Raw genomic sequence first — 25,295 nt, 5'->3', positions numbered from 1 at the left:
CCTTAAGTGGCTGAGCTGTGTCCTCAGCCCCAGGTCTCTCCCAGTGAATAAGCACCCGCCCTTTACAAACAGCGTGCTCCCCAGGAAAACAGGGAGTATCTGCACCTGACCATCATGAGGGCGGAGGCGTTTCTCAGGGTTGCCCAGGGATGGCGTCACAATCACCCACCGCATCATCATCATCTCTGGGGGTGGGACTCAGGTGACCTTGAAGCACAAGGACAAGGCACAGCGCCCTGCTCCTCCAGCCCATCTGGTGGCCCAAGACACACGGCTGCAGGGCCAGGGGCCAGGGTCTGCCGAGGCCCCTGGTCTTCACAAAACCCAGGGCAGGCTTAAAAAAATAAACTTTATTAATATACTGTCAAAGTCCAGGCTAAAATTATAGCAACCTATTTACAAAGTGCTGCCTGCGAGCCAGGCGTGGCTGCGCCTGGCACTTCCGCAGACACACACCACGCGCAGTCTCCACCCAGGCGGGGGCCCCCCGTCCCCGAACATTTACAGACCCTCAGGGACAGAACACAGGGAGGAGGGCACGAGACCGAGGGAGAGATGGACAGTCAGACACCGATGGGAGAGGAGGCCGGCGGGCCTGCCTCAGTACTTCAGGCTGTAGGTCAGACTGCTGGGGACTCTGCTGCCCTGCAGGGGCGGCGAGCTCCAGACAGCGGAGCTGGTGCGCTTGTGGTAGCGAGGCTTGCTCTTCTTGAAGATGTCCTCCAGGTCAAGCTGGCGAATGGTGCCAAAGAGCTCTAGCAGGTTCGGGGGGTGGCAGTACTGGTGGAGGATGGCCTGGCTGAGCTGGGTGCCTGCAGGGAACACAGGGCCGGGTCACTGCCGTGGGGATCCCCGTGCCCCTGCCCCACCCAGAGCCCTTATCAGCCTCTGCACACCAGCCTCTCCCACCTCCTGCCAGGCCAGCTCCTCTAAGCCCTGCTCCTCCCGCCCTCACCACCAAACACCGATAATGCTCTCACTGCACGTTCCTCCTGCCACCTAGAATTAGGGGCTTGGCCAGCCATCTGGATTCCTGGCTACACTGACCCCTGCTAATGGACACCCCCAAGTGACTTGAGTCAGATCCCGGTTACTGTGTGCTTCAAATGAGGGGGCACTCACAAGAGCAAGCTGTCTTCTGTAGAACGCTGACCCCTGGGGAGGGAGACTGCAGCCGCCCTGACCCCCAGCCCTGCAAACTCTGTAGAGCACCACTGTATGGACGGCCCCCCTCCACTGCCGCAGGCTTCACACCCAGGCCTGAGGCCGCAGGCACGCTCACCCACACTCCTGTTTAAACCCTGGGGACTCTAAACTGCAGGGTCAAATCCTGCTCAAGTGCCCGCCCCACCTCGGGGCTTTCCTGCCTCCCCAGCTGGAACTCCCAGCACCAGGCGCCCACAGCCAGCCCCTATAAAGCATTTGTTGAGAACAAAGGCGTCCAACACGTGCTCCAAAGGTGAGCCCACTGGACAGTCCCACTCTCCCCTGAGCGTGTCCCAAGGCTGGGTGCAGGCTTGCCAGGCCAACACGTCAGGTTTCTAGCCTCCCAACACCCGCATCGGCCAAGCCACTCCCTCCAGGGCCCCAGAAGTCCCAGTGAGGACCCAGGACCCAGAGCTCCGGGCCCTGCTCACCTGTGGCCCAGGAGGGGATGGGCTTCCGGGGATGGGACTCATCATCAGTGGAGTCGTCGCTATTCAGATCCATCCCGTAGTTATCCAGGTTGATCTTGGGGGGAGTCCTGGGCCCCCGTGGCGTCATTTGATGTGAGGTACAAGCTGGAGACTGGAAAAATAAACAAGGGCGTCAGCTCCCCCTTCCCCACGCCTGCAACTCCCACCACCGAGGAGATGGGGCCCGGCCACCTCCCCTCATTTCACAGGAAAAATCAAAAGGCTCAGGGTCACTTTAAAAGTCACACCACATACACAGCCCCGACTCTTCCTTTTTCATGTTGAAGTAGTTGCACATGTACTTCCACGTCAGCATGTCTCCTGTGAACAGCTCCCGGGACCCCACTGGGAACCCCATGATTTGAAGCATCCATCTAGGTGAACATTCAGCTAACTTCCCACTTCCCAACATTCACCTGTGCTGCACTGAAAACCCTTCCTCATAGTACGTTTTGTTTGTAAAGCATTAAACTGGAAGTCGCCTAACTGCTTGTCAACAGGCGCTGGTTAAAGAAATTCTGAGACCACTAGCTGGTACACAACGGTCAAAAATGAGAGATTTACAAGTGCTGAAGTAGAAGTGTACAATATAAAAACAACAACAGGGGAGGAAAAACTATCTAGCTGCCAAATGTATGTATTAGAGTAAATGCTTGTGGTCCCCCCCAAATCCCTATTAAGTCCTATCTCTCCACATGATGGTATTAGGAAGTGGGGCCTAGGGAGGTGCTTAGGTCATGAGGGTGGAGCCCTCAGGAATTTGATCAGTGCCCTTCCAACAGAGACTCCAGAGAGCTCCGCCTCCCCTCCCCTGGAGCAAGCGAGGGCACAGCTGGAAGACAGTCGGCTGTGAACCAGCAAGACGCCCCAAATAGACACTGAATCCGTCTCAAATAAATGTTTGCTTAAGCCACCTGGTCTACGGTACTTTGTTAAAGCAGCCTGAGCAGACTGTATAGCCTGTATGTATAGCCTGTGTCCACTTAGAACATGTACAATGTTTATACATGTAACAATATAGCGATATACACCAGACTCAGAGTTTTCATCTGAGGTACCTTTCTTTCACTTTATACTCTTTTATAAAGTTTAGTTTCTTTCTTTTTTTAAAACAAATTCCTTTTTGAGAATAAGAAAGAACACATGTATCCAGAAGAGTAAAAACTACTGGGCTACCTGTGTCCTTCATCTTCCTTTCTTTCAATAAATCTTTATTGTTCCGATTATTACAGTTGTTCCTCTTTTTTCCCCCCTAGCTCTCCTCCTCCCGGTTCCCACCCCACCCTCTGCCCTTACTCCCCCCTCCAACTGTCCTCATCCATAGGTATACGACTTTTGTCCAGTATCTTCCCGCACCCCCCACACCACTTTCCCCCCGAGAATTGTCAGTCCACTCCCTTTCTATGCCCCTGATTCTATTATATTCACCAGTTTATTCTGTTCATCAGATTTTCTATTCACTTGATTTTTAGATTCACTTGTTTGGTGTTTTTTGCTTCTTTGTATTTCAAATCTTTGACTTGATTCTTGAGGTCCTCTAGTCTGCTGTTGGATCTCTGTATATTATTTTTTATTTCAGTCAGTGTATGCTTAATTTCTAGTTGGTCCTTTTTCATATCCTCAAGGGTCTCGCTAAATTTATCAGCCTTTTCTAGAAAATTCTTGAAAAACCTTATAACCGTGGTTTTGAACTCTATATCCAGTCATTTGCTTTCCTCCATTTCTTTCATTTGTGACCTGTTTCTTTGTCTCCGCATTTTGGCTGCTTCCCTGAGTTGATAGAGTGAGTGGCTTTGTGTGCTAGGTGTCCTATAGGGCCCAGTGGCTCAGCCTCCCCAATTACCTGAGGTGGACACTCTTGGTGCACCCCTTTGTGGGCTGTGTGCTCAGTCTTGTTGTAATTAAGCCTTGATTGTTGTTGGTATCACTGGGAGGAATTGACCTCCAGGCCAATTGGCTGTGAGGATCAGCTGTGTCTACGACTGGAGAACATCTGTGCTGGAGACACCCTTATGAGGCAAGACTTGCTTCAGTGGGGCTTTGGTGCTCACTGAGTCTGCCCCCTGAGTGTGTCCCTTATGGATCTGAGGAGTTGTAATCTGGATGGTCCCACTCTGACCCCTGGGTACACTAGCTATTGGATCTCCAAGGAGGTGCAAATTTAGCCTCTGCCTGAGGCCACCCAGCAGGAGCTACGGAGAGATCTGCAGATTTCTCTTCTTTGCTTGGGTTTTGGAAGTGCCCAGATGAGGCCCAGCTGTGAAGCAATGCAGGCTGCTGTGGGGCCTTGGGCCTTCTTTTGGATGTTCTGGGTCTCACCGACTCAGCTGCAGTTTGTTAGGTAAGTTTAGAATTCAAGGGACCAGGCCATTCTTATGCAAAAACCTCTGCGCACAGCTTGAGTGGGGCGGAGTCTCAGGGCGGAGCAAACAGCAATGGCTTCCCGTCATCCCTGCCCTAAGAGGCCCCCAGGTCTCAGTGTCCCCCGGTAATCGCTGCAAGCACCTCTGAGAGAAAGCCGCCCTCGAGTCCACCCGCTGCCAGACAGTCCAGTTTCTCCCCGTATGAGTCTGGGTCCCCAGAGTCTTGCCCGGAACCGGAGTTCAGAGCAGTTGGGAGCTTGTGTCTCCCTGTGGATTGAAAACGTCAGCCGGGTACTCAGTTGCCAGCCCTCTACACGCGCGTGCGCCTCCGTACCTCTGCACTATACTTCCGAAGCTCCTCTGAGTCTCAGTTTGCTTTTCTCTTCCCTTCTAGTTGTAGAATTTCCACTTAGCCAGCCTTCCTGTGGTTCTGGATGATGTCCGTTTTGTCTTGTAGCTGTAGTTTTGAAGTTGTTGTGCGAAGCCGCAAGTTCAGGTGTTTACCTATGCCGCCATCTTGGTTTCTCCCTTCCTCTTTCTTATGGTTCTTACAAATAGATGTGTGATCTGTGCCTCCAGCTTTGGGAAGAGAATAATCAGAGCTGGGGGCTCCTCACTGCTCTGGTGCTTGGCCTCACCTGCACGTCCACGGTCGTGTTCGGCCCTTTGCTGGCCGCTGCAGCCTCCTTGGCTTTCTTCTCCTGCTCCTCCTGTAGGTGCTGCTGCTTTTCCTAGGACCAGTGGCCAGGCAGGGGTTACGGGCCATGTGAATGTGCCCTCCCCAAACCCCAGGCAAAACCCGCATGGCCAAGCAAGGCAGCTCCCGCCCCAGGAGCCACCAGATCAGGGCTCCCCAGCCCAAAGCTCAGCACAGACCCCAAGCGAGCCCCACCACCCACCACTGCCCCCTCTGCTCCCCTGTACCTTTTTCTTCTTCTCCTCCAGTTCCCTCTGCAGCCTCTCCTTTTGCAGCCGCAGGGCCTTCTCCCTCTCCTGCAGCTCCCTGAGGACCAAGCAAGGGCCTGTCATGGCGGGAAGCTGAGCCCTGGCTCAGGTCCCATCCCTGCCAGGGAAGCCGGGCCCATGGCACCGGCTGTAGAAGACGGAATGGCAGAATGGGCACAGCAGCCAAGAGCCCACAGCTGTGTCTGTGCCCCAAGAGGTGGAAAGCGCCCAGCTGGGTGCAGGGAGCACTCAGCTTTGGAGTCCAACACATCTGGCCCCACACTTCCACTTGACTCAGGTCTGAGCTTCTGCCTTCGCTGTACAACGGGGATCCCAACACCTTTCCTCCAGTCACCACGAGAATTACATGAGAAAATCTGAGTTACCGCAGATCGTCCCGGCCCACAGGGGGGACCTTGAGCCCCTCGCCTGGCGGGAAGCAGAGCTGGGCTGTTTGGGGGCTTTGGAGCCACCTCCACTTACTAGCTCGTGACTTAAACAGGCAGTTAACCTCTCTGCACCTGCCCCCCCTCTGGGAAGTGGAGCTGCTGGTTCCTAGGCCACAGGGCCTTCCAGTGAGGATTCGACAAGAAACCTGTGTGGAGCGTGCAGCTCCGTAACCCCTAAGCTGCCAACCTTTACGACCATCGCACCGTCACCCCCATGAAGACCCTGGCATTGGGCGGCACCCGTGCAATCCTAAAGCCACATCAACTGTCACCCCCCGCCCTTTGTCCCCCGCCCAGACTCCTGTCCCCGATTCTGCCATCGGACCAGGACAGTTGTGTGTCCATCAGGAAGCACAGGGGGCCCTGACCAGGTATCTCAAATGGTTAGAGCATCGTCCCGACACACCGAGGTTGCGGGTTTGATCCCAGGTCAGGGCACATACAAGAATCAACCAAGGAAAGCATAAATAAGTGGAACAACAAATCAATTGTTTCTCTATAGAAAATCAATAAATTAAAAATAAATTAAAAAAGCACAGGGAGATGGTCCCCATGCAGTTCAGGCCCCTGGCTTCCAACCCCCACTCCCCACTGGGCCCAAAGCCACCTAAAGACTGGCAGGGACGTGCTGCCTGCTGCTCCTCAGGCGGTGAGGCAGGAGAGGCAGCTGCTAGGCCTGTGTGGGTATTCCCACCTCTGTACACACACGGGCACAGCTCCCTTCACCTACACACAAGCGGGGTCATCACAGGTGCAGATCCCACCTCTCCTGGCCAGCAGTGACTGTGGCTTGTCCTCCTTGGCATCCCCAAGATCTGGCACAGCCAAGCACAGGGTGGGCCCAGGATAAGGCTCACAGAACCCACTGCAGAGACCTCTGCCTCTGAGAGCGGCAGCCCCAGGCTCTGCTGCCATGGATACCAAGGGAGGCAGTTGGAAATGATGGGGGGCGGGGGGGGGGGGGAGTCTGAGTTCTCATCACCACAGAGGAGGCATACTTAGTGGGGAGGGTCTGCAATGCACCCAAAGAACTCCTGCTCAAATGCCCATGGGCGTCCTGTTGAGCAACCCGCTGCCCTGCCAGGTCAGCTGAGGACACAATGAAACAAAGCGGGCAGCAGCACACTGGCTGGAGGCAGAACTAAGGGAGTCCCAAGTGAACCCGCCCATTACATCTCCCATCTCCCAGAGCCAACACCACATCCAGGGGCTGCCTGCTGCACACCTCTGGGTGCTGAGCCAAGGGAAGCGTGACCCTCTTTGGCAAAGCCCCAGGGAAGGGGGACCTGCTCTAGAGGACCGCTCCGTCTCTCGTCCACACAAACACACATGGCTGGACATCGCCCCGGCCCCCAGGGGCTGCTCCCCAGCCTGGCCCTTGGGCTCCTTCACCTCTCGGCCTGGAGCCGCTCCTGCTCCCTCCGCTGCTCCTGTTCAGCCGCCTTCAGCAGACGCTCCTGCTCCTCCTCCTCCTCCTTCTTCCTTTGCTGCTCTTCCTCCTCCTGGGAACACAGAGCAAAGTGAGGGCCTCAGGCCAGGCCTGGGCTGCACAGGTGCCAGAGGTCTGGGAAGGAGGGGGGGGGAGGGCAGGAGGCATCAGAGATCGTCAGGGGCTGAGCCAGGGTCGCCCCACCCCAGGAGCCACAAATCACCACCCAGCCTGAAAAGGCATCTTGTGGCAACTTCTTTTGCTGCTGCAGCAGAGTTAGGAGTGAAGGGTACAGACTGGAGCCAGACGCACTTGCTGTGACGCTGGGCTACCATTTTAAGCCCTCTGGCCTTGGTTTCCCCATCGCTCAAATGGGGACAAAAACAGTAATACCTACAGCTCACAAAGTTGCTGAGTCTATACACATGCCTAGAACAGGGCCTGGCCCGGAGTAAATACTCAACAAATGTAGCCATCCGTGTTGTAACCCCAAAGACAGATTTGTGTTCCCTGGGGTCATAAGATGGACAGCTCCAAGGAAGAGGTAGGTCCCTACTCTTGTAGGTAGAACATCTGACCCTCACAATGGCCCCATCAAGTAGATACCACGGCTGCCTGAAGGAACCAAAGCACAGAGAGGTCAAGCAACCTGTGCGGGGTCACACAACTAATGAGAGCGAGAGCCGAGACTGGAAGTCTGGCTTAGAGTCCATGTGCCTCACCCTCAAAGTGCCACCCCTCCAGAAACACAGAGGCAGTTACTGCCACCACCCCCATCGCCCAGGCATCTGTGGAGCCTCCTCAGGGCCGGAAGCCACAGATCCACCAGAATGAAGCCAACAAAGTGGGGGATGCCCAGCAGTCCTCACGGGCTGAGGCAGCGCCCATCCTGCCCCACCTCCTCCTCGATGCCCACCCGCCACCTGCGTTCGCACCTGTTGCAGACACCGGAGCCTCCGGGCCTCCTCCCCCTGCTGCCTGCGCACCTCCATCTTCATGGCTGCTGCCATTTTCTTGGCCTTCTCCTCGGCCAATCGCTCCTCCTTGGCCTGCAGAGCCCATCCATACCTGCCCCTTACAGCAGCCCTCCTCACTCAGCCCTACAGAGCGGGTCCCAGAACTGCGACGGGCACCGTGCCCCTGCAAACCCGGCTCGTTCCGCACAGGCCAGGGGAGGGGGCCCGGGGGCCTGTCCTGCCCCAGAGCACCAGCCCACCCACTCGCTAAGGGCTGCTGCTGACACCGCCCACCCTCAGCTGGCTCAGAACAAACTCCGGGGCCCCTGGATGGAGACCAGAGGGGTCCAGGGCGTCAAACCCCGAACTTCCCCAGGGGTCCAGTTCTAATCCTCGGGCCACCGAGTCTGACCTGCTTGGGCCCCAGCAGGGAACAGCCCGCTGAAACCCGGACGCCCACCAGCCCCCGGCTCTCACCTTCTCGTTCTTACCCTGCGGAGCCATCTTCTGCTCCATCTGCTTTATCTTCTCCTCCCTCATTTGCTCCGCCCGCTCCCGGGCCTGCAGCACCTTGCGCAGGCGCTCCTCCCGCTTCCTGCGAGCACAGGGCGGTCAGGGGGCCCGGCGCGGCCCGGGCTGCACAGGGGCTGGGAGCTGCGCACTCACAGCTTCAACTCCTCCAGCCGCCGCCGCTTGTCCTCCTCCACCTTCAGCCTGCGGAGCCGCTCGGCCTCCTCCTTCCGCCGCAGGTTCTCCAGGCGCTGCTGCTCCTTCTCCTGGGTGGGAGGGGTGGGAGCCAGGACAGCCCAGTGCTGGGCCAGGGGCACAGCTGGCCCAGGACACCCCCCCCCCCAGGCCCACAGCCTCCAGCCAGATGGGCAGAGCCGCCCCCAACACCCTCCACTGCCCCCCAGACTGAGGCCTGGCCTTCCGTCTTTCTGCGCAGGGGCCCTGAGGCCGCCCAAGGGCCGGTGTCACCAGTGCCTTCGACTTAGCCCTGCCAAACTGAGGGCACCACAAAAAAACAGGTTCAAATTGGATGTATGCTCTGAGGATAACTATGTTCAAGTGCATTTAAAAGGAGAATGAAGAACGAGATCGGGACTTTATTACTGTGCTTTGTAACCTTTTCACGCTGTGTGTGTGCTTTAACAAGTAATCACAGACATTCTCGAGACAACTGGGAAGATAGCAAATCTCAGCAAGTAGATCCAAAGAAGAACAAAATGGAAATCTTAGAACTAATAATTAATAACTGAAATAAATGCCGTGGGTGGGTCCCAGAGCAGATGGAGAAGACAGACGTCAGTCAAACATGAAGATAAATTAGTAACGTGTATCCAACCTGGACACAGAGAAAACATATGGGAGAAAAATGAATAGAGCCTGAGGCAGCTGTGAGATGACACCAGAGTGTCTATCACTGGTGTCATCATTCCACAATGGGAAGAGTTCAACGCAGGGGAAAATGTGGGAAAATAATGGCTTGAAAACACTCCAATTTGGGTAAAAGCTATAAATTTACAGATTTGTCGAAACCCACGTAGCAGGATAAATCTAAGGAAACCCATGTCTAGCCACATCATAACCACACAGCTGAAAACTTAATACAAAGGAGAAAATTTTTAAAAGCAGCCACAAAAGGGGATGAGGATGGGACCATGATTTGACATTACTTAGGGGATGAGGGTGGGACAATGATTTGAACGACTGAAAACTTCTCCCCAGAAACAATGGGTGCCAGGAGGAAGTGGCACAACATTGGTAAAGTGCTGGGAGGAAAGGACTGTTAACCAAGAGCTCTATCTGTATTCAACGGCATTATCCTTGAGGAGTGAATGAGACCAGTGGTAATGTCCTTCAGAAGTGAAGTGAGATCTTCTCAAATAAAGAAAAAGTAGAGAAGTTGTTGCCAGCAGACACCTTCTCAAAGAATTGCTAAAGGAACTTCTCCAGACAAAAAAAAAAATGATACTAAAAGGACATGTGAAACATCAAGAATGAAAGAAAGAGAAAAATGATAACTATCTGGGTAAATATCGCTAGGCTATTTTTTCCCTCTAGAGTTATTTGCAATGTTTGACAGTTGAAAGAATTATTATGACACTGTCTCACAGCGTAGTCCATGTATGAAGATGTAACATGTAAGAGAAGAATAGCACACAGTGGGGAGAGTAGTAAGATTTCTATATTACAATCGAACTGATATCAATTCTAAAGTGGCTGTGAAAATTACGTATGTAATGCAGCCAGTACAAGACTGCAAAATGAAATAGTCAAAATCACAACCGACAAATTAAAATGGAATACTAAAAATGTTCAAATGTTTGCAAAATATAGATCTTACTGTATAATTTTCAACATAGACGTCACTGTATAATTTTTAACATAAAAGAATTTTTTTCTTTAAGACGGAGAAAGAAATAGAAGAGAGATGACCATGAGCCACAGAGGCTGAGCAGGGTACAGGAAGGACCTGGCGGAGGGCGCTGACCTTTGGGAGGCCCCACAGGGAGGGGTTAGGTGGCCCTTGGCTGGTCCTCATTCTCCAATGGCCTAGACCAGTGGTCGGCAAACTCATTAGTCAAGAGAGCCAAATATCAACAGTTCAACGATTGAAATTTCTTTTGAGAGCCAAATTTTTTAAACTTAAACTTCTTCTAATGCCACTTCTTCAAAATAGACTCGCCCAGGCCGTGGTATTTTGTGGAAGAGCCACACTCAAGGGGCCAAAGAGCCGCATGTGGCTAGCGAGCCGCAGTTTGCTGACCACTGGCCTAGACCCAGAGAAGACAAGCAGGAGGCTGGTCCTCCAACCATCACACCCACCTGCCCTTCTGTGAGGAAAGCAACTTGGAAGAAACACCCGGTGGCCCAGAGGGTGCCCACCACCATCTCTTCCTGCCCTAAGAGCCCAACAGACTCCTGCTTTCGACAGGGATCAGCAAAACAGATTTTCGTCTCCAAACGTGAGAGCTAAAATTTCCCAGTATTGGGCAGCAGACTCATCCTGTTGCATTGTGAATTTTATAGAAGACAAGAGTTGTTCATATCCTAGAATGTACTTCCTCTCTGCCCCAACCCTTGAAGGAGGGCGGGATGGTCCCTGCTCCCCAGAGGCCACGGTCACAGCCAAAGCAGAAGGCGGGAGGAAACAAAAGCATCTGCCCCTTCTGCCTCCAAGGGCTTCAACCGAGCTGTCTCCGTTTATGCCAAGCCCGGTGCTGGATGCTGGACACATTCCTCCCTGGTTCATCCAATCTCCGTGAGGTGCCAAGGGAACTTATGCCCAGAGATTAGAAAATCAGTCCAAGGCCACAAGGCCCTTGTGACCTAGTGAGGACCCCTGGTCTCCTGAGGACTGTCCTACCCTCACCAGATGCCCTGGGCAGGGACCTGGGCTCCCTAAAGCAGGAAAAGGCCGTTTCCTAGACCTCTCAGCCACCCCATGAGCCCTGCAAGCCCCACTCAGTCTGGATTGGCACAGGAGTTCCCTGTGGGATGGACAGTCTGGGCCTGGTTCACTGCTGTGTGCCCTGGTGCCTGGCAGGGGCCTGGCAGAGGAAGAGGCAGTAAGGGCTCCCTGCCCACTTGCTGGCATATTGGAAGGGAAGCCGTTGCCATGGCTACCCAGAGACCAGCCTCCTTGCAGGAGAGGCAAGTTCAGGGTCCGCCTGTCCAACTGCTCGGAAGCCCCTTGACCTGCCGAGCCCCACGGCTGTGCTGCTGAGGCCCTCGGGCCCTCGGCGGGGGACAGAGTCCTCCCAGTAGGAGGCCCTTCGAAGCACCAGTGGGAACTTAGCAATGAAGCGCTGCAGCTTTGCAACTCGGGAGCCCGAGAGCCAGGACTCGGGCCAGCAGATCCCAGCTCTCTGTGGCTCCTTGCTCACGGCTGGTGGCCCAGCCCAGCTCTGGGGTGTCTGGGAAGAGAACAGCTTCTGGGGCCTCCTTTTCAGAGGCCCCTGCTAACAGTTCCACCCTCAGGCACCTGTCTGACCTTCATGCACCCATTGCTCCGCCCTCACCTCAGGGTGGTAGCTCAGGTGTGTGGCCCAATAAATTTCAGCTCAGACCCTGAGAGGAAGCTCAGCGGTGGGCAGGAGGGAGGTGGCTCATCCCCAACAAGTCAAGGTGTCACAAGTATGTCCGACACCTTAACCCTCAAGGCACTGGGGTGTGGGATGGGTGGTCAGGATGTGGGCCTGCTAAGCCAACTCTTCAACTTCCCAGCCCAGGGGTCACACTGAGATGGCCAAGCCTCTAGGCCACAGTACAGAACCCAAGAGGTCAGGACAGTCCCCAAATGTCGAGGCAGCCCATGGCCGAAGAGGCCCGAGCAGGCCCTTGACCAGTGCCAGGTCACACCTGCCTTAGCGCAGACCCATGCCACTCCCAGCAGCCTCGGGGCCACCCAGGAGCCTGCAGCCATGCAGCCCCACTCTAGCAGAGCTCAGCTGGGGCACGGGCTCCCTCACCTTAGGGTCCACACGCAGGGGAGTGTTTCGCTTAACGAAGGATTTTATGACCCTGCTGCGGGAGGCCGAGGTCGGGGTCTTGAGCATCTGGTTCCTCTGCACGGTGTGCAGGAAGGTCCCGACGGGCTGTACCACCTGCAGCCGGGACCAGGGTCAGGCCCAGGGGCAGGACTCAGGGGCGGGGCAGAGGCCCCGAGGGCAGGGTGACGCCCACTCACCTTGCTGGCTGGGCAGGGCGGGGAAGGGGTCTTGCTCCGGGGAAGCTGCAGCTCCTCCTCATGGAGCTGCTGCTCCTCGTCCGGCTCACTCACAGCTTCCTTGTTGTTGAGCTTTCTTCTGCAGTTGTGCTTCCTCCTACAGGTGCGGGAGGCAGCAGCGTCACGGGGCTGACCCCGGGGACCCCCACCACTATGAAGAAAACTGGGACCAGCCCATAGGTCTCTACGCTGCAGAGGTGGGGTCTCCCCTGACTGATCCTCCAGTGCCCAGGCAGACAAAGGGAAGGGGCCAGTCCCAGGTCACATGGCCAGGAGGACACAGAAGGATGGAGTCTAGGATCTGATCACTTCCTCCCAGGCCAGGCTCGTTCCCCAGCATCAGGCTGCCTCCTTCATTGGGTCAGAGCACCAGGCCCCTGACCATATGCCCAGCCTCCCCAATAGGACTCGAGGTTCATGCCCCTCTGGGCCCCTCGGAATAGTGGCCCACACCCCTTCCCAGATACAAACCGGATACTCTGGGGTGGCTCCTCGGGGCCATCTGTTTGATGGATCTTGGCCTCTGTGAAGAGAGCGATTTCAGTGAGGGAGCAGTGACAGCATGGGGGGTCGGAAGGGGCCCACGGGTGGCAGCTGGGCAGGGCTCTCTCCCGGCAGACCCCAGGGTGACCAGTGGCAGAAGCATCAGCCTTAGCAGATCTGTGGACACCCGGAGCCAGCACGCAACCCCCGGGCCATGGACTGCTCACCCCCGAGCCTGGCCTCTGTGTGTGACGGGAACTACAGGACACACCAGGACCTGGCCACCTCTAACAGAGCTGGGGGTGCCTTTCAGGAGCAGAAGCCTACGGAAGGTGCAAGCTCTAGCAGACCCACTGACGAGCTTCCAAATCCCACCTCCTGGCCCTCTCAGCTGGAGCTGATGTGACAGGAGGGGAGGGTTCCTATGCAGGGTCCCCGTGGGGGGGAGGGGAGGGCCAGTCAGCCCATTTTGTTTCACTGCCAGGACAAAGCACTGATCCTTCCCCCGTCCTTTATTCCAAAGGGTCCTTGCAGCCCTCAGGGAGCTGTGGGGCTGGCATGGCCATTGTCCCTGACCCGGGGTCACGGGGAAGCCGAGTTCAAGACCTCGCAACTACAGTGCTCTTCCCACCAGGGAGACGTGAGCTGGACCCCAGGCCCCTGTGGCAGACTGGGGATGCCAGAGCCCAGAGCCGGTGGCACTTGGTTTTCTGTGGACAGGGACCCACAAAGGTGAGAAGGGAGTCAGTGGCAAGGACAAAACAAGACCCCAGCACACAGCTCCTCCTGCTGCCCCCTGGAGTGGCGTTCTAGGCCTGTCCCAACTCAAGCCCCGCCCCCGCCCCCTCCCCTGTTTCCTGCACCAACCAGCCATGGCCACTCACATGACACTTGGCAGCAGCTCCACCAAAAGGCAGGAGATGGGTCTCATTTACCTTCAGCTGATAGCCCAGAAAATGTGGCTTCCCTCTCCCCAGAGAGAAAGTCCGACCGAGGCCGCCAGGCCCGCGTGCACATGGCAGGTCAGGAAGACTCACCCTGCTGCCCTGTGGAGGGCTTGTCCTGGCCCCCGGCCGCAGGCTGCGAGCCAGGCATTCTAATGACAATCCTGGGGGCACCTCGGGGCCACAAGGTACTCTCTTCATTCTTGGGGACCTGAGGGAGGAGCCAAGACTTTAGGGGTCTACCCACGAGGCTTGCAACCAGGGCAGCAATGGGCAGGGGCAGTTTGTCCCGGGCAAACCCCGCGAACCTGTCACCAGGTCCCCTTTTCTATGACTTCTTAGTGAGCCAAAGCAGTCCGGCCTAGGCTCATTTCCCCACCTAGTCCTCCTCCTGTTGCTTCTACTATCCTAGGCCCTTCCTTGTTTCTGTAATTAATGTACTCTAAAATTAAAAATAAGCCCTAGTTGTTTTTTTTCGGTTTGGCTCAGTGGATAGAGCATCGGCCTACAGACTGAAGGGTCTCAGGTTCAGTCCAGTCGAGGGCACATACTTGGGTTACAGGCTGGATCCCTGGCCCTGGTCAGGACATGTGCGGGAGGCAACCAATCAAGGTGTCTCTCTCACATCGAAATCTCTCTCTTCTCTCTCTCTCTCTCTCTCTCTCTCTCTCTCTCTCTCCCCCCCCACCCCCTCTTCCACTCTCTCTAAAAATAATTGGAAAAATATCTTTGGGTGAAGATTAACAGAAGAAAAAAAAAATCAGACTTTAGGAGTCTGCACCTGGGACTCGCAGCACAGAGCACAAGCTCCAAGGCCCTCGAGCCCTCCCTGGCCTGCCTGCCTTACCTCAGGCCCAGCCTCCTCCACAGGCCCAGCCTCCTCCATGGGCCCAGCCTCCTCCATAGGCTCAGCCTCCTCCATAGGCTCAGCCTCCTTGCTGGGGTCCTCCTCGGGGCTAAAAGCAGAGAAGGAGATACTGTGAGCCCAACAGCAAAATCGTCCCCCCAGGAGGGCCGCCTCTAACCCCATGGGTAGAGACTCCGGAGGAGTGCATGGCAGATCTCGGCCAACACTCTGGTTTTACAAATGAGGAAACTGAGGTCAGGGAGGCTGACCACACATCCCTGTGGTTAATGCCATTCTCGAACCTGCGCCCTCCACCCAGGGCCAGTGTGTTTCGCTCTCCTCCTGCAGGGGCTCTCAGCGTCACTCCTATTGGTGAAACTGTTGAGTCTGAAGATACTGAGGTGAAGGCATGTGAATAGTCATCGTAGTCAACTCATTCTGCAGGGGACAGCTAGCTGGGCTGGAGTGCTAGTTCATCCCTTTACCTCCCCTGCGTCCCCCGGCAGGTTACAGGAACTTCCTCATCTGTCAGCTGGCGTGATAATAGCATCAGCTGAAAGGGTTGGGGTTCCTTTCCTTAACCCACGTAGGGCGCTTAGGAGGGTGTTAGCCATGTACAAAGGGCTCTGTCACTTTAGCAGTTTTTATCCTCATCAGATCCCAGCTCAGAGGACCGTGGTCCCAGTGGGAGCCTCAGAGGAGGACAGGCAGCTCCAAGAGTCAGGGCTGGCTGCATGGAGGCGGTGGCGTCCTGACAGGTGGGAAAATGTGGGGAAAGGTATCCCTGGCAGAGGGAACAGCTTGTACGGAGACCCTGAGGCATGAAGCCCCTGAGGCGTGAAATGGCAAGTGATGGGGCAGCTGGGGCTCATGTGCCACACAGGGGCTTGGGCTTGATCCCACTACTGTGGAGGCTGTGGCCCTTGATGGTTGTTGGGAGGTTCCTGGCACTTTACAAAAAATGTCCAAGAGGGAGGGGGGAACGAGGCAGGGAGACCAGCTCAGGTCAAATATAAAGTGAAGGGCTGCCCTCGCCGGTTTCGCTCAGTGGATAGAGCATCGGCCTGTGAATTGAAGGGTCCCGGGTTCAATTCCAGTCAAGGGCATATGCCGCTTGATTCCCAGTGGGCGGCGTGCAGGAGGCAGCCAATCAATGATTCTCTTTCATCATTGATGTTTCTATCTCCCCCTCCCTTCCTCTCTGAAATCAATAAAAATATATGAATAAATAATAACAATAATAATAAATAAAGTGAAAGGCTTGGAGGCAGAAGACCAGGGTTCTAGCCCAGGCTCTGCCACCCCTTGCCATGAGACCCTGGACCACCCTCTCTGAGCCTTAGTCTCCCAACCTGTAACTTTGGGATAATGCCAGTGCTCACCGCACTGCTGGGAAGATTAAATTCATAGAACCTCTCGCTGACTGAGCTCACACTGTACCAAGCATCCTGCTACAGGCTTTGCTCATGTTATCACTTAACTTACAAGCCAGTACGGTACTGAGAAGCAGGGACTGTTCTCACTTTAGATTTGAAGAAACTGAGGCTCAGAGAGGTGGAAAATTAACAAAAGGACATAGAGCTTAAGGGGCAGAGCTGGGGTATGTACCCAGGATCTCCTGTCCTAAGACCCAGCCTCCTTTGCTGGTAGTCTGCAGCCCACGGTCATTCCATGGGGATCATAACAAGCAGAGCCCAGGGGCTGAGCAACAGACACCCAGGGCCACAACTGGTGGCTCTCGCCCAAGCAGAAACTTGGATTCTTTCTTCTCCCACCTCTGGAGACCCTTCCCATCCTCCAAGGCCCAGATCAAACCACCCCGACCCCAACACACACAGACACACACACTCTTGGGTCATGCTTTGTTTCCCTGTAATAATTCACCCCCAGCGTGGCCCCCATGGCATCCACCACCACTCCTGCAGCCTCTGCTCCCAATTCACACCTGGGAATCAAACTCTCTCGCTGGGCACCCAGCCTCCAGACTCCATCTGCCCAGCTGACCCTCCCCTGGCTAGTGGCAGCCCCCGGCCCCTCCTACCTTTTCCGGGTGGCATCCTGAATGTTAGCAATCCTTCTCTTCTTCCCTCGGTTCTTCTGAGAGGGCGTTTTGGGCATCAGCTCCGGCTCCTTGATGAATTCTCTGGTACAACAAGGGTGATACCTGTGGCTGCCTGGAACCACTGACACCTCCCTTTCCCAGTCCAGCCCCTACCCATTTCCTGGCAGTGACAGGTCAAGTTTGGGTGACTAGCTCCAAGTGAGTCCTCCCAGAGACGCAGCAGGGGAGCAAGGTGGCCAGGGGAGCATGTGCAGCCCCATCCTCCGAGGCCCAGCCCAACACCTCTCCTTCCTCTTCCCATTAGACTGGGTCGGGCCCCCAGCACACTGGGCACTCAGGAGAGACCCCTGGCAGCCTGTCTGTTTGCCTGTCCAGTCGGGAAATGGGCAGCTGTCTCCCCAAAGCTGGAGCAGCCGGCAGCCCCCGGTGCCTCCTGCCAGCCTGCCCCTGTCCCTGCCCTCACCTGGTGAACATACGCCTGGCCTCCTCCTGGATTTCCCCGAGCCACACAAAGTGTGTGTCCACTCTGCACACAAACTCCATAAGCTTCTGGTCACACAGCTCCAGCAGGTGAACAGGCCCTGGGGCTGTCGTCCCCATGGTTGCTCTGTCTGGGGAAAAGCAAAAACAAGAGGCACAGGGGCTCAGGACTGGGAACTGGAACCTTCTCCGGGGAGAGACTGCCAGGCCATAGCGCCCATCCCCCAATCACCACAAGACACCAAGTGCCTGAATCAGGGCCCCTCCCCCCTCATAGTTATTTCCCAGAGATGCAGAATTCCAAATGCCAACCCACTAGCCTCATATTTGCAAAAAGAAGGGCCTGTCCTACTCACACTCTTCAAGTGCCTTCCCTCTACCCACCCACAGCACCCTGTCCCCGTAAGTCCACACTTCCACACCAATTCTGGTATCAACAGTCCTCCGTACAAATGGCCTTTTCTGGGCTTAAAGTGACAAGCCATGGCCAACTGCCTTCCCAGATCAGGGAGAACCTGCGGCTGCCACAGGACCCCTGTCCACCTTCACAAGCCCAGCCCTGCTCTGACTCTCCTATGGCTTCTCCTCTTCCTCCCTGTGGGTGAGCAAGGGCTTAGACACAGCCACCCTGAGCTACGCACGAGCTGACCCCAGGCCTCACGCCAAAGAACACAGAATCCAACGGCCTCTTCAAGAGGCCAGTGAACGGAAGGCGGTCTGCGTTCCAGGGGAGTCGGTAAGAAAGTAGGGAGCAGAGACTGTTTTTCTCCCAAGAGGCCCCCACAACCTTCTCTCTCCTTGAGCTGAAATGCCCCATGAGGGGAGCAGAGAAGCAATGCCTTCTTTTTAAGAAAACTTCTGTAGAACTTTTGGGTAGGGGAGAATACAAAACCAGTTTTCTCTTCATTTCTTAAAAACCAGCAGCTCAGGAGGGGAACCAAGATGGCGGCATAGGTAAATGCTGGCACTCGCCGCCTCCCACAACCACCAAAATTACAACTAAAATACAGGACAACCATCATTCAGAACTGCCTGAAAGCTGGCTGAATGGAAGTCCTACACCTAGAGAAGTAAAGAAGAAAGCATGTGGAGACTAGTGAGAGGGGTGGAGGTGCCAAGCGGGCTGGTCTGGCACCCACATGGGCTTCAGAGGCCACCCTGAGGAGCAAAGGGTCCCAGTCCCACACCACACCCCCACCCAGGGTCCCAGAGCTGGGAAGGGAAGTCCCCATAACTTCGGGCTGTGAAGACCAGTGGGGACTGTGGCTGAGAGACACAGAGGCTGCTGGAGTGGAGACCCAGGTATCCCTCTTAAAGGGCCTTGGCACCAACTTATTCAGACTTGCTTCCTCTGAGCTCCAGTGCCCGGAGGCGTTGGGGGGCCCAGACACATATGGGGAGGAACTGGATTGTCTGGCTTTGGGGCAGGAACTTGGGGACGGCTTTCTACCAGACAAGGAGGTGCTGGAAGGGGTCACTGTTCCTATGCTCAGACCTCCCCTGTCCCAGGCCTGACTGGCAACCATATCTGAGTCCCCATCAACCTGGAGCACACTGTGTACTCTGCCTGGTGATTCCCTGAGACCCAGCCCCATCCAGGCTGTTTGCAGCAGCTTTTCCATATGAAAGGCCTGTCCTGGCTCAGCCTTCTGACTTTGCTGAAATCTCTCAAACAAGCTGCAGCCGCCCCAAACCTATCACTAAAAGGCCCAAGACCTGTACCCGGTGGACAGCTTCAGACCACATGAGATTACAACCGGACACATCCACAAGTGACACACTCAAGGGGCAGACTCAGTGAGCACCAAAGCCCCACTGAAGCAAGTCCTGCTCCATAAGGGTGTCTCCTGAACAGCAGCTCTCCCGCTGTAGTCACAGCTGGTCCCCACAGCCAATTGGCCTGGAGGTCAATTCCTCCCAGTGACGCCAATAGCAATCAAGTCTCCACTACAACCAGACTGTGCTCACAGCCCACAAAGGGGTGCACCTAGAGTGCCCAGCTCATGTGACTGGGGAGGCTGAGCCACTGGGCCCTACAGGACACCCGCTACACAAGGCCACTCTACCAGCTCCAGGAGACTTAGCAGCTCTACCCAATACACAGAAACACACACAAGGAAACGGCCAAAATGCGGAGACAAAGAAACATGTCACAAATGAAAGATGGAAGAAAGCAAACTACTGGATACAGAGTTCAAAACCACAGTTATAGGATTACTCAAGGATCTTCATGAGACCTTCAAGGGACTCAGTGAGACTTTCAGGGATCTTACACAGGGAAGTTAGTTTTTGGCGGAGCTCAGTTTTAAAAAGGTCACCACAAGTTAGGACAAAGGTGACCCTAAGAAAGGAAGAATCAGTGTACCAAGAATGAGGCTAATGGGAAGAGTAGCAAAAATGTCGTCAGCCCCTGTCAAACCCTGTGCGCAAACCCAGAGCACCCAACGTCCCACCGACTGGAGAAGGGAGCTCACCTCCTTCCCTCCCCCTAACACTTCCCTCCCCCCACCACCACCAGACTGGAGTCCCCATTGCCCTCCTTTAGGGGTGCCTGTTCTTTTGAGAGTGCAAGAAGTTAGGGAGCGGCTCCCCTTTACCAAGTCCTCTTCCACGCCCAGGTGAGGCATCTCATCAATTCTCACCTCAACCTCAAGGACACCCAGGTGCAGATGCGGAAACTGAGGCAAAGAGGCATTAACGCAGCCGTCCTGGGGCCTGGGTTTAAACTGTGCTCTTAACCGCAAGCTATGCCGCCTACTCCACTGAAACCTCTGAAAGGCTAGCGTCAGGTTTTGGCTTTGGGCACCTCCAGAGGAGGCCGCGGTGTCTGGATGGAACGGAACCGCTGACGGTGACCCTGCCTGGGGAATAATGACAAGGGGCATCCGGAAGGGTCGGTTTAAAATGTTGCTCAGCGGGAGGCGAAGGTGTTGAGCGTCTGGCATGATTCCATCACACAACCCAGGCGGTGTGCGGTGTGCGGTGTGCGGTGTGCGGTGTGCGCTTCCTCCGCATCGGAGTCAACAAACGGCCTCCTAGGCACACTGCAGGGTGCGAGGCAGCCGGCGGGGACGGGGTTATTTTCTCAGAACCTGGTGACTAGGTGGAAGATGGGGGCGAAGGGGGGGTGTCCTCTCAGGCCCAGGACTAAGGAAGGTCACCTCGCCACGTGAAAGAGGTGACCGGTCCATTCCCGGGTGGGAAGCGGGCAGGGGGTCACGCCCCCCGGGGCCCCCCACCCTCCCCGACTGGAGTTCACGGAAGGAGTAACAAATCGCTCATCACCCCACGGCCCCGCCGGCCACCGGGCACACTCACTCGGTTGCGCAGCATCTCCTAAGTGCTACTCAGATCCAAGTCCCATGGTCTCAGACCCTCAGCTCCCAAGCTCACGGCTCCGCGCCTGCAACGGAGATGTGCGAAGCAGGCTGGAGGCTGGAGCAATCGGCAAATTTACCAGGGCGGCTGCAAAACTCTAAGCCTATGGGGTAAGAGAGATCGCCAGTCAGGCCCCCTATTGGCTACTTGGATTGGCAGTCTGTGGGACTATGGGCGGGGAGAGGAAGCATCGAAGCTTCTGGCCCCGACTCCGCAGGCCAGAACTGTAAGACCCAGCATGCACTGTGAAGGATCCAGGGGCGTGGGAGGCACCTCTGGTATCCTCCTGGTGCCAACTCCTGGATCTCCCAGGTAACGCTGGTCCAGGTGTAAGGGACAGTCAATGGGTCCGCGCTGCCTGTCACTACTTGAACCAATTAAGCAGAGACAGGATTGAATCATATATGAGCATTTATTCCAATTGGCCGGCAGCAGGTCAACCACAAAAATCGGCTCTCTACCCACCATAAGCCAGCTGCTTATATTGGGTAGAAGGACAAAGATTACACGGGGAAGTAGGCAAAACGCATGCCAAATGGGCAGTTGACAGATCTGGAGATTTGCAAAGGCCTGCGGGTATGCAAAGGCTGGAGATCTCCAAAGGGCTAGTGACATACAAAGGGCTGGGGACCTTTAAAGGGCTTAGTGATATGCAAAGGGCTATGGGTCTTCAAAGGGCTGGTGATTCTGGTTTCTGCAACAAGGTTGTTAATCTTTCCATGATAAATGGCAACTTCCTGATGGGGAGGATGGACTGCATTTCCAGGTGAGCTCCCAAGTCCCACAGGCAACTCCCAGCCAGGTTAGAATGTGCCTTCTTTAATCAGAACAAAACAATCACGGTTAACAGAGCATGATTAGTATTTCTTACAATTACAACTGGTCCCCAATATTCTATTTCTGCCACTATCACAGGGAGTCTTGCACTTTGCCATTTCTTCATTCAGCTAAGTCTTCCATTCAGGAAGTGTGATTGGCAACTGGAAGGTGTTTGGCAGGGAAAGCGCTACAAAATCTTTATAGGTTTGCTAGGGCTGTTGTAGCAAAAGCACCATAAACAGAGCGGCTTAAGGGACAGAAACCTATTGTCCTCACACTTGTGGAAATTAGAAGTCGGAGATCAAGGACTGCACCAGGGTTGGTCCCTTCCGAGAGCTGCAAGGGAGAACGGGTTCCAGGCCGCTCTCCTGGCTTCCAGTGACTTGCTGGCAATACCGGCAAACCCGATCTTTCTTCCTTCACAAAGACACGGAGGCTGCAGAGACCCAGGTCCCTCTTAAAAGGCCCCGGCATGAACTTAGATTTGCTCCCTCTGAGCTCCAGTGCCCGCCTGGAGGTGTTGGGGACCGAGACACATGGGGAGGAACTGGACTGTCTGGCATCGGGGCAGGAACTCGGGGATGGCTTTCTACCAGAGGGCGGTGCTCTTGTTTTGGTGGTGGTAGTGAGGAATTGGGTTAGTAACAGAGAAAAGAGAACCATAAATATCAAAGAGGGAACTCTTCCCACAAAGAATATCAATTAATGTAAAAGATGCCTTTTATATTTCATGCCTCTGACCTTTAGCAAACTTCAAAATTAAAGTCTTGCCCACTGGTGTGGCTCAGCAGTTGAGCATCGACCCATGGACAAGAGGTCGCTGGTCCGATTCCCAGTCAGGGCGCATGCCCAGGGCTGTGGGCTGCGGGCTCTATCCCCGGCTGGGAAGGTGCCGGAGGCAGCGGGTTGACGTTGATGTTTCTCTCTCATTGATGTTTCTCTCTCTCTCTCTCTTCCTCTCTCTCTAAAAATCAATAAAAGCATATGTTAAAAAATCCATAAAACATTCTTTTAAATCTTTACTCAGGCTAACATGTTAAAGCAGGTATTCCCCACCTCTATCAGGACAGGCATACCTTGGAGATACTGCAGGTTCGTTCGGTTCTAGACCACCACAATAAAGTGAGTATTGCCATAAAGCAAGTCGCACACATTTTTTGGTTTCCCAGTACATATAAAAGTTATGTTTTCACTATACCCTCGTTTATTAAGTGTGCATAGCATTATGTCTAAAAAATGTACCGTACGTACCTTAATGAGAAAATACTTTATTGCTAAAAATGCTAAGCTTCATCTGAGCCCTCAGCGAGGCATAACCTTTTTGTGGTGGAGGGTCCTGCCTCCGTGTTGATGGCTGCTGACCGATCAGGGTGGTGGCTGCTGAAGGCTGGGGTGGCCGTGCCAATTTCTTGTTTTTGTTTTTTGACAGATCCTGCCTCAGGTTTATTTGTACAAATAGCTAAGGAGGACACCAGCTCCATGCAGACAGCAACCCAGAGGTTCCCACCAGTCCTTCCGTCCTCACATCACGTCGGCAGACCGAGGCCTCTACTGCGGAGCCTTCGTGGGGGCCTGGGCACCTTTGGGAGCAGGAGCCTGAGCTGCAACTGCACCCGCAGCCTGGGGCTTGGCCTTGGCCTTGGCATTTGGCCGGCAGAGCCTGAGCCCCTTGGAGATGCGGCACATTTCCCAAGCTTGGGGCGAGCGATGTAGGCAAGTCGACTGAGCTTGCTGCTGCTGCCCTTTGAGATATTGGGCCTGACCTCTTCGGGCTTGGCGAGGGCCTTGATGGCCTCGGCACATGAGCTCATGGCCTTGGCGTTGTTGGCCTGCGTCTTCTTCAGGCCCTTCTTGTGCTTCTTGGCAAAGCGCATGTTCCTTAGGAACTTGGGGTCTACCCGCTTAAGAGATTCGTATCTTTGTGATCGGGGTTTCTTGATGCCGTTTCTGTGCCATTTTCGGGTCTGGTTGTGCGTGGTGTGGTTCTTGGACTTGGCCATCTCTGCACCAAAGCCCGCGGCTCCCGAAGTGGCTGTGCCAATTTCTTAAAATAAAGCAACAATGAAGTTCACCACATTGACTGACTTCCTTTCACAAATGATTTCTCTATAGCATGTGATGCTGTTTGATAGCATATTAACCACAGAAGTTCTTTCAAAATTGGGATCAATCCTCTCAAACCCTGCCACTGCATTATCGACTGAGATTATGCAATATTCTAAATCCTTTGTTGTCATTTCAACAATCTTCCCAGCATCTTCACCAGGAGTACATTCCATCTCAAAATACCACTTTCTTTGCTCATCCATAAGAAGTAACTCCTCGTTTGTTTTATCACGAGAGTGCAGCAATTCAGTCAGATCTTCTGGCTCTACTAATTGTCTGGCTCTCTTTCTTTTCCCACCATCCCTGCAGTTACTTCCTCCACTGAAGTCCTGAACCCCTCAAAGTCATCACCAGTGTTGGAATCAACTTCTTCCGAACTCCTGTTAATGTTGATATTTTGACTCTTCCCATAAATCACAATGTTCTTAATGGCATACAAAATGGTGAGTCCTTTCCAGAAGGTTTTCAATTTACGTTGCCCAGATCCATCAGAGGAATCACTAACAATGGCAGCTATAGACTTATGAAATGTGTTTCTTTTTTTTCAATAGATTTTTTTTTTAGAGAGGGAGAGGGAGAGAGAGAGAAAAACATTGATGTGAGAGAGAAACATCTATCGGTTGCCTCCTGTACCCACCCCCCGGACCCAAACCAAAACCGCAACCTGGGCATGTGCCCCGACGGAATCAAACTGGCAACCTTTCGGTGCACGGGGTGATGCTTAACCAACTGAGCCACACTGGCCAGGGCTGAAATTTGTTTCTTAAATAATAAGACTTGAAAATCAAAATTACTCCTTGACTCATGGGCTGACAGAATGAATGTTGTGTTCCATGAATACAACATTAATCTCCTTGTACATCTCCTCAGAGCTCTTGGGTGTCCAGGTGCATTGTCAATGAACAGTAATATTTTGAAAGGAATCTTTTTTTCTGAACAGTAGCTCTCAATAGTGGGCTTAAAATATTTAATAAACCATGTTGTAAACAGATATACTGTCATCCAGATTTGATTGTTCCATGACAAGGCACAGGCAGAATAGATTTAGCGTAAATCTACTTAAGGGCTCTAGGATTTGGGGAATGGTAAATGATCATTGGCTTCATTTTAAAATCACCAGCTACATTAGCCCCTAATAAGAAAGTCAGCCTGCCCTTTGAAGCTTTGAAACCAGACACTGGCTTCTCTCTAGCTAGGAAAGTCCTAAATGGCATCTTCTTCCAATACAAGGCTGTTTAGTCTACATTGAAAATCTATTGTTTATTGTAGATACCTTTATTAATTATCTCAGCTAGATCTTCTGGATAACTTGCTGCAGTTTCTACATCAGCACTTGCTGCTGCACCTTGTACTTTTAAAATTATATATATATATATATGTGTGTGTGTGTGTGTGTGTGTGTGTGTGTGTGTGTGTGTGTGTTTATTGATTGCAGAGAGAGAGGAAGGGAAAGGGAGAGAGAAAAACATCATGAGAGAGGAACATCATTGATTGGCTGCCTCCTGTACGCCCCACCCCTATTGGGAATGGAGACCCCAGCCTGGGCATGGACCCTGACCTGGAATCAAACTGGAGACTTCTCTCCTTGGTGCCTGAGACACTCAACCAACTGAGCCACATTGGCCA

General features: G+C 54.2%; 1 protein-coding gene and 1 pseudogene across 3 annotated transcripts; both read right to left on the bottom strand.

Moving 5' to 3' along the window:
- Positions 1-343: 343 nt before the first annotated feature.
- Positions 344-20,797, bottom strand: LOC307101835 (inner centromere protein-like). Of its 2 annotated transcripts, XM_079775282.1 has the most exons (16): positions 20,685-20,797; positions 17,350-17,497; positions 16,866-16,967; positions 14,825-14,933; positions 14,071-14,188; positions 13,022-13,073; positions 12,512-12,647; positions 12,294-12,428; positions 8,485-8,594; positions 8,296-8,413; positions 7,798-7,911; positions 6,826-6,935; positions 4,964-5,042; positions 4,678-4,770; positions 1,638-1,788; positions 344-812 (listed from the first exon to the last, which is right to left on the bottom strand). In XM_079775282.1, the coding sequence occupies exons 2-16, from the start codon at positions 17,484-17,486 to the stop codon at positions 601-603; spliced, it is 1,776 nt and encodes a 591-aa protein (XP_079631408.1). In that variant the 5' UTR covers positions 17,487-17,497; positions 20,685-20,797; the 3' UTR covers positions 344-600. The 2 variants fall into 2 exon arrangements, with proteins under 2 accessions (XP_079631408.1, XP_079631409.1); XM_079775283.1 differs by lacking the exon at positions 7,798-7,911 and having other exon boundaries at positions 16,866-16,965.
- A 2,314-nt stretch (positions 20,798-23,111) lies between these two features.
- On the bottom strand, positions 23,112-23,689 carry LOC307102379 (large ribosomal subunit protein eL29-like; annotated as a pseudogene). The gene has a single exon. The product of its transcript is annotated as a large ribosomal subunit protein eL29-like (transcript).
- Between the last annotated feature and the right edge of the window lie 1,606 nt (positions 23,690-25,295).

This window comes from Cnephaeus nilssonii (genome assembly GCF_951640355.1).
Source record: "Cnephaeus nilssonii genome assembly, chromosome: 6".
Taxonomy (NCBI): domain Eukaryota; kingdom Metazoa; phylum Chordata; class Mammalia; order Chiroptera; family Vespertilionidae; genus Cnephaeus; species Cnephaeus nilssonii.
Note: the sequence above shows the minus strand (reverse complement) of the source record. Positions and strands in the feature narration are given on the sequence as shown.

What these genes read in the sequence shown, in the direction of transcription:
- LOC307101835 (XM_079775282.1), bottom strand. Translation starts at nt 17,486, where the DNA reads ATGGGGACGACAGCCCCAGGGCCTGTTCACCTGCTGGAGCTGTGTGAC. An exon ending in GGCTCCGGTGTCTGCAACAG is followed by an intron (nt 6,936 to 7,797) that starts GTGCGAACGCAG and finishes CTGTGTTCCCAG; the next exon opens with GAGGAGGAAGAGCAGCAAAG. An exon ending in GAGCGGCTCCAGGCCGAGAG is followed by an intron (nt 5,043 to 6,825) that starts GTGAAGGAGCCC and finishes CTTGGTCCTCAG; the next exon opens with GGAGCTGCAGGAGAGGGAGA.